Genomic DNA, 9,064 nt, shown 5'->3' with positions numbered 1-9,064 from the left:
ATTCAAAATGGGAGGTAGAAAGGAGAAAAATGAGAAGGGTGTGTAATATTCGAGAAGGGGTTATGGAGTGGCAGGACATAGAGTTAGAGCTATTGGTTAAACGAGGAGAAGAGAGATGGACAAAGATTATAGATCCGAGGTCCAATAGATGGTATATGATGGTCAAAGGGTTGACGGAACCAGAATATCTGCAAAAAATAAAAAAGGAAGAAAAATGGAGTAGGGTTATACGGTTCAGAATGGGAGAAGGAGTGAGAGCATGCAGATATTGGATGAATGAAGAGGAGAATTTATGCAAAGTATGTGGATACGAAATGGAGTCATGGGCACATGTATTAGAGAGATGTACAGGAGAGGAAGAGGGACAGTTAAGTGTGGATGAGTGTGTAAGATGGGTCTTGGATAGTAGTGGACAGGGAGTGATGTGGATGAAGAAATTGGATGAAGTAAGGGAAAGCAAGGGAGTAGGGCAGGGCCAAACGGGTGATCCTGAAAAGGGACAGTAAAAAACGAAAATTGTTTTCAATATCGTGGAAAATGCATTTTTTTATGGTAAGAGGAAACGGAAGTCCTGGAAGCTCGCTCATTTTAGGAATTAATATCACTACTGTTACTATTGTTTATCCTACGTAATGCGAAAGAGTATAATATAAGTAGTAGTTAAGTTAGACTAAGGATGGAATTGTAAATATATGTACAGGGAGCGGTGGCCCTCAAACCCGTAAAAGGGAGAGATTAAATACATACATACAAGTACATTTCCTTTTAAAAAAATGTCATTAGAAAAAATTATTTTCAACGAGATACTTAATTTTCAACCAGAGAAAATTAATTTTTAAATAAATGATGAATCATCAACCAAAGAAAAATGAATCTGTAACCAAATAGTTGGATTTTCAACCCAAAAGATAAATTTCCTACCAAAAAACAAATCAAATGTTTAATAAAATACATAAATTTTCAACTAAAAATCATCAATTTTTAACAAAAAATAGAATAGTTAAAGTTTTTTGAAAAAAAAGTTTTCACTCACAAAAAGATACGAATTTTCAAGTACATAGTTAAATTTTCAACTAAAGAAATGAATTTATAACCAAAAAGATGAAGTTTCAACTAATGAGATTTTCTACCAAAACGACAAATTTCCACATAAAACAGTTACATTTTTAACTAAAAATAGAATAGGTAAATTTTCTGTAAATAGAGGAACGGCTTTACAGTGAACCAACAGGAACAGTAAATTCTTATAATAAATTCTTATTGAAAAAATTTGATTTCCTTACTGACAATGTATTTCTGTATTTTGGATGCCCATCCAAGTTTCACACGATTTGCGTGATTTTGCTGTTTAGGAAATAATAATGTCGGTTTCCGATGGTAACTTTGTAGATTTTTGTGCTTCTAATTTTTGTAATTAAATTAATCTCAACAATAAGTACAAAAAATGAGAATTGTTTTTCATGAGGTTACTGTAACACATATGAACGTTTTAATATAGCACACTATTGAAATATAAATAACCAGTAATAAAGAAACAAAAATATAGTTTAAAAAGTGCGCGGCCGGTACTTTATCGGCCACTACTTTATCAGGTAGTGAGCCAACAGCGCAGCCACACAGCACAGTGACAGAAGTTCCAGCTAATGATTATATGTTTCTACTTCTTGTAAAAAATTGGAAATATTGTAAATATTTATAATTTTGATAACTTGTGGAGAGTACGGATTATAGAACCTCGAAGAATACATAATATCGTCGGGAATTTTGGTCAATTACTCAGCTATTTTGTTTAAATTTTTTTTAGTTTTTTTTTATATTTCCTGATCGCAAAATCATTAAATAAATGTCTAAAAGTAATTTTTCGGAAACAAGAAAATTATTTTAATGAACGCCAATAATGATAAGTTCAAACTAACTTTTATTTTATTCTCATAAAACATTGGTGTAACAATAAAAAATCAAAATGCAAAAATTTGTCCACTGTACCTGCCCGTTCCCCCAAAACTAATTTTCAATGAAGATTTTTCTATCAAAAAAGATCAAATGTCGACAAAAATTATAATAGTTCAATTTCCAAGCAAGAAGATTAATTTTGAACAAAATACATGAATTTTCAATAAAAAAGATGAATTAGTTATCAAAATTTATCAATATTCGACGACAAATTCGCAGTTAAAAAAATGATCGTGAACCAAAAAGATAATTTTCAACAAAAAAATTAAGTTTTGAACGAAAGAAGATTCTTACAAATAAAATTATGAATTTTCAACCTAAGAATGAATGTTTAACAAAGTAGTTGCACTTTCAATTAAATAGTTGCATTGTCAAAGACAAAAGAGAAATTCCCAACGAAAAATTTAATTGTTGATATTTCAATAAAAAAAATGTATTTTAAACCAAAAACGGTCAAATTTAAGCAAAAACAACAAATTTTCAGCAAATTATTTTAATTCTCGAGAAAAACAGATTAATCTTCAACCAAAAAATTATTATTTTAACCCAAAAAATTCCAATTTCTGCCAAACTAGATGAACTTTCAGCCCAAACAGACGAATTTGTAACCAGAAATAATGAATTTTTAACAAAATTATTGAAATTTAAACAAGTAATAAAGTTAACGTCAACCTCAGTTTATCGAAAATTCTCGTTGACTAGTTTTAAATTCCCTGTCTTACCCTGACATATGTAGCAACCATGCAATTCGTCTTTTTGTTTGAAAATTTAACTGTTTTTAAGAAAATTCGTCTTTTTAGCTTGACTGAGAAATGTTTTTTAGTTGAAAAGTCAAGTATTTTGTTGTAATTTCTAATTGTTAGGAATAATTGAAAAAAATATATTCATTTTTAAATTGAAATATTAACTTTTACATTTTACGTTAAAAATTCATATTTTTCTGTTCAAAATTTAACTATTGAGTAAAAAAAGCCACATCCATTTCGTTGAAAATGCAATATTTTCAACTTAAATATTAGGAATTATTAAGTTTCTAAATTTTATTTAATACTTGTACCTGCATTAATTTCATTTAAAGGAATCTATTCTCATATTTTTGTTAAGATATTATGATATATGTTTGTGGTTCTTAAATAAATGAATTGTTACATGCTAAAAAAGAGGAAAGGAGAAAATTCAGTCAAAATTATCTATTTTAGATGTTTGGAGGATTTTTCGAATTTTTTGGGAAGAAAGGGTAGAGGGGGAAAACAGAACGGACTATGATCCCGGATATACTTCATACGATACTGACCGATCTAAAAGTGTGACGATGACGTATGCAAAAAGCCGGTGTGAGATGAAATGGTTGCAACCTGTTGATCTCAAAATAATTCCGATTTCCTTTGCTAAATGCTGCGGAGAACTGTTGTGAGCTCCTCCTTAAAATCTAAAGATGAATTTTTAGAAATTATAATAAACACATCAAACAAACTTAAAATATATGTAATAATTCTAAAAAAGCTCTAAAGATTAAGAATTCTCATATTGATTATGATTGTGAATAAAAAAAAAGGTTTAATACAAAAATAAACAAACAATAAAAAAAAGTAAATTAACTGAGGGAGTAATTCGAGAGACGCTCATCGTTCTAACCCAAATTTGCTATACTGAACTGAACAGCGAATACTGAGCCTGATCCGCAACTGTACACAACTCTCATCATTCTTCTATTATCAAACAAATAGTGGGGAAGTATACTCCCTGCAATGAAAAGTTTATTGAGCTTGGTTACTCAATTTTATACCGTTATGCTTTAAATTTGTATGTTATTTATATAATTTTAATCAACAATATACATAATAATAAATTAAATAGAAAAATACCAATTTTATTTATTTAGTTTAAACAATATTTAATAATTTTGAATTAGAAGCATTGGAGAAAATATATACAGGATAGCCAATCAACTTAATACAAAAAATTCCAGACTATTTCCCGGTTTTTTCAGCCTTAAATTCAATTTGGTCCCGGTTGACTTTTAAGCGATTATATTTAAAATTATTTAATTCTAATTGTTTTACTATATAAATTTTCAGAATAATTAAACATTTTAAAACTTCTAGGTAAAATATATAACGTCAATTATTGTAAAAGTGATTGCATTTTCAACAAAATAGTCGAATTTTAACCATAAAATATGAATTTCCAACAAAAGAATTTAGTTTTCAAGCCACGAAGACGAAGCTTTTGCAAGACAGTTTAACTTTCAACAACAAAATATTAATTTTCAACAACAGCAAAACAATATTTCAATCCAAGAGAATGAACTTTCTACCCCAAAAGACGAATTTTCAACAAAACAATTGAATTTTCGACTAAAAAATATAATTTTGTAACCAAAAAATTGAATTATCAACGAAATTATTAAATTGTCAACAATATAGTTGAATCTTTAACAAATAATACATTTTTCAACATACAAAAATAATTTTTTTAACAATATAGTTACATTTTTAACGAAATCATTATATTTTCAACAAGATAATTAAATTTCCAGCCTAATGAAGGAGTTTTTAACCTAGAAAACTGAATTTTTAACTAAAAAAATAATTTTTCAACAAAATACTTACATTTACAGCTAAATAAATAAATTTTCAAGCAAAGGGTGAATTTTCAACAAAATAATTAAATTTTTAAGCAAATAGTTAAATTTTAAAACTACGAAGATGAATCTTCAACCAAATAATCAAAATTTTAAACAAGAGATGGATTTTCTATCGAAAGATGAAATTGGTCATCTAATTTAACCAAAAAGTTGAATTTTTGACCAGAAAGATTATTTTTTACAATAAAAAAAAATCAATTTTCAATTCAAAAAGATGAATTATCAATTCAAAAAAAAAAGTGTTGAAATGTCTTACAAACTTTGCTTCTAATTCTTCGAAGATCAACATTTTCTTTTAAATTTATTGAAATCTTACTAAAATTTAAAAATTATTTTTTATTTTTTCCAAATGCCCTCAAATCTTCCAAATAATTTTTTGAAATTTTTGAAAATGTTTTTAAATATCCTCTTAAAATTAATTTTTCAAAATAAAAACCTAGTTTAAATTTTTCCAAAAATTTTATAAAATCCTTTTATTATCATTTTTGTCAAATTCCTCAAAAAAAATACATATTTTATATTTTTTTGTTATTCTTTTCAGATTTGCAATTATTCTTTAATATTTTTAAAACTTCTAAATATGTCTTAAAACTCGAATTGTTTCTAACGTTTTTTCATCTTGCAAAATAGAAATTTTTTGTTTTAAAACTGTCTACATTCTTTTTCGATTTTGTAAGTAATCGTTTAAATTGATTCAAATGATTTTTAAATTTTCTCTTCAAATTCATAAAAAAAAAGTTATTTAAAAATTTAAAGAAAATTTGTTTCTTCTCTAGAAACTTATCTTAATTCTTAAAACGTTTCTTTTTGCCGAAATGTGAAAAAGTAAAATTTGGTTAACAATTTTTTAGAATTTTCTCCATATTTAAATTATGTGCGAATCTTTTAAAAACGAATCATTTATTTAAAATTTATCAGAAACTCTCCAGATTTACAAATGTAAGATTAAAATGTTAAAAATTAGATAATTTCATTAGAAAGGAGTTGAAATTGTATCGTTTCTAATTCAAAGCGTACAAAATTAAACAATTTTATTTCGAACTGAAGAAACTCGAAAGTAAATGATTTCAGATTAAAATTTCAGATCTAGAACAATTTCAAAACGATAAGAAAAATATTTTTGGATTAAAATGATGAAAATTGGATCATTTGAAATTAAAATGAATTGAAATTGTATTATTTATCATTAAAAGCATTGAAAATTCAATAGTTTGAAATTGAAGACTATTAAACTTTAAATTCTTATAAATTGAAGAAATTATAATTTAACAATAAAATATTTGAAATTGATTAGACAAATTTGTCTAAAGTCAAAACAATAAACTCAACGTCATTCTCACAGCTTTAAAAAAAATACAAACCTTTAAAATTGAATTATTCTTTTAAATGAAACATTCAAAATAAAAAGTAATTTTAAACTGGGAACATTAAAAGTAATAAATGTCTACTAGGGAACGTTGGAAATTAAACGAATCCAAAATTCATTTAAAACTCAAAAAATTTTAGATAACCAAGAATTGTGAGGTTACAATTTTTTACATTCACAATTATATAATTCAAAATTTAACCATTTAAATTCTATTTGCGAAATTAAAACTTATGGAAGACCAAAAAAAGTTTTAAACTTTTTAATTTTAAATCATTTATTTTTTGACAGTTCATTTAGAATTAATACTCATTCTTGCAATTTTCGATCAAATATTTTTCAAATAAAAAATGATTAATTCGTTTGAAATGTTTAATATTTTGGAACACTTTCAAGTAATTCAATTTTACATGGCTAGTTCTAAAATCTAATAATTTTGAATGTTTGAATTTGAGAAATTATTATATGTAACTATAAGATAAATACACTATATTACTAAAAGAACAATACGATTTGATGCAGAAAAAGAGAACTCACCTGCATCCTTAAAACGGAGAATTTCTGACCTTTCCAAAGTGCTTTAGACGAATAAATTATTTTTCATAAGCGAACTGAATACAATTTTCAAAACATGTAGATACGAAGCTCAAATTAAATCAAATAATCATCCAACGCTTATCGTTTGTTTCTGAGAAAACTGAATACAACCCATCGACATATAGAAATGGACCGGTAATGCTTTGGGGAGAACTGAAATGGGCTTTAGAGAGAGAAAAAACATATGAGACGTAAACCTGCCTTTATCTGTTTCAGGACTCTGTCAAGTGAATTGGTGGTCCCGGGTATTACCTAAATATTCTGTACGGTTATTTTATAAAAAAGATGAACAATACATGAGAAATTTGTAGTTATAATAAATTGAATTTTAAAGAACATTCATGTAAAATAACCTCTTTCAGATAGATTATTTTTAAAACTTGGCAACCTTCAATTCTTCTTGAAATTGGTTTGAAAATGATACAATAATAATCGTTTTGTGAGTTCAAAAATAATTTAATAACTGTCAAAAATTTGAACAATATTTCTATAACATTAAAAACAACCATTTGTATTGCATAGGTTCAAGACTTCATATTTTGAGGTTTTGTTTTTGTTGCAACATTTTTTATTTTACTATATTCAATAACTTTACTTACGTATGAAAACATATCCCCATATAAACGTCTTGACAACGCCCACAAACTACACAGGCTGCCACAATGTTTTATATGTATTTACAATAAATTATAATTCGATAAATTATAAATAAATCAATTCTGAAAAGTGCGATGAACGTCACATTATTGGGGCACTCGCGACACAAAGCACGGTCCTGTGCTGCGCCAAACTTCACCCAACGAAAATCTTCTCGACCAATCAACTTTATCTAGAAAGAGGTAGGTCTATGTCTCATGTTTTTTCTCTCTCTAGAGCCCATTACCGTTCTCCCCACAGCATTACCGGTCCATTTCTATATGTTGATGGTACCACCTGAGTGCCTAGAAAATAAAACAAGTTAGAATATAGTCTAAAACATAAGAGAAAAAAATGTTTTAGTGAAAATAAGTAGGCAAAAAACAGTAAAAGCGTGTTATTATAACTATAATTTCATTTTATGTATGTTTGAGTAACTAATAAAATAATTACCTGCGAAAATCTGGCCTCAGACATAAGAAATAAAAGACAAAAAAAAGAAATTAATGGACCTTAAAAAATAAAAATAAACCTCAAAACCGAGCTAAAGACCAATATTTTTGGTCTAAAAAGTCGAATGATGAAGAACACGCGTCATATTTTAATTTCTGGAAAATTAGACTCGATTTTCAAAAATGCACGTTTCATAATTCAACCGAGATTAATAATAATGTTGAATTGATGAAAATATTTTTCAAATTCCTGTTAAAAAAGTAAAGTATAACAAAGGCAAAAATACAAGAAAAATAAAATCAAAATAAACATTCAAATTTCAAATCAACATAGTGACAATGTGAACAAGACTAAATATTATGTGTCCATTCATAACAGATAGTACAATTGGGACATTTCAAATTGATCCCCTCTTTATTATGAGGATCACTGGAGAAAAAGCATTTCCTATTATTAATAGGCATTACAAGCCTACCAGGCATATTTCGAAACCCGATTTGTGTCCGAAATCCTAATGTTAATTGCAAAAATGAAATAAATTATTTTTCATAAAGTCTGGACGCATCTTGAGCATATACATTATTGAAGACAATGCAAATTAATTATAAATATATCATTCAATATTGTTATCAGGTAAAAAAAATCATAAGTTGAAGAAATCCACCTTCTAGCTAAAAAATCTGCTCCTGAACACAATATCAATTTCACCCAGGGCACCCGGAGTAGAATATTGTACACACGCGAAAATTATTCAACCCTGACCTTACCTGCTTAATAATAAACATTCGTTCCAGAAAACATTACCTACCACTCTAGCTATATCTAAATTTAGCATTTCTCATTCTCACCAACACATTCATTCCGTAGTTTTTGCAAATTTTGCTTAGGTTTGAAACTCTTGAGGCGAGATTTACGTCCGGGATGTATCGTTCAATAGAAATTGCCATAAGTGTTCTAAAAGTTTTCAATGAATAAAAAGAATTTAGTCTATTTAATAAAATACGAAGAAAAAGTTAATTCGACTTAAGCTAATTATCAATACAAAAAGAAAAAATCATACTCCTCATCGCATCATAATTTTTCCATGAAAAAAAGATTTTATTCAATTCAATTAGCATCCTATTCCAAACTACATAATTAAACTACATAATTACACTACATAAAAACAACATAATTAAAAAAATAGCTTTTGTTCCAAAAATATATGGTAAACATAGGAACACTGACCATATAGAATTGCTGAATTCGGTATTAAATAATATCTTCAACGGAAAAAGTTTTTTCTTAAATTTATGTGCTCAAAGATATGTTAAATGTATATCAGGTTGTATCGTGAAAACCTATTGGCGGAAATCGAAATTAGAAGTTTGTGGAAAAGTACTGCATTAGGATTAAAAAAATTCACTTTAAAA

The 9,064-nt window shown here is 27.0% G+C and overlaps 1 protein-coding gene across 6 annotated transcripts in view; it reads right to left on the bottom strand.

Annotated features, from left to right (window-relative positions):
- The window catches only part of LOC117176036 (prostaglandin reductase 1-like), a 149,312-nt gene extending 142,641 nt beyond the window's left edge, over positions 1-6,671 (bottom strand). For 3 of the 6 annotated variants that reach the window (XR_004467571.1, XM_033366019.1, XM_033366015.1), the window contains exons 1-2: positions 3,532-3,588; positions 3,248-3,382 (exon numbers count right to left, since the gene is read on the bottom strand). Coding sequence is in view for 4 of the 6 variants with exons in the window: in XM_033366019.1 (XP_033221910.1) it covers positions 3,248-3,382; positions 3,532-3,579 (183 nt within the window). In the remaining 2 variants the exon portion in view is untranslated. Of the gene's footprint in view, positions 1-3,247; positions 3,383-3,531; positions 3,697-6,503 lie in introns of those variants that run through there. The other 3 variants (XM_033366016.1, XM_033366018.1, XM_033366017.1) reach the window with 3 other exon arrangements.
- Between the last annotated feature and the right edge of the window lie 2,393 nt (positions 6,672-9,064).

Source organism: Belonocnema kinseyi, chromosome 7 (genome assembly GCF_010883055.1).
Source record: "Belonocnema kinseyi isolate 2016_QV_RU_SX_M_011 chromosome 7, B_treatae_v1, whole genome shotgun sequence".
Lineage (NCBI taxonomy): Eukaryota > Metazoa > Arthropoda > Insecta > Hymenoptera > Cynipidae > Belonocnema > Belonocnema kinseyi.
This window is presented reverse-complemented; position numbering and strand designations above follow the sequence as displayed.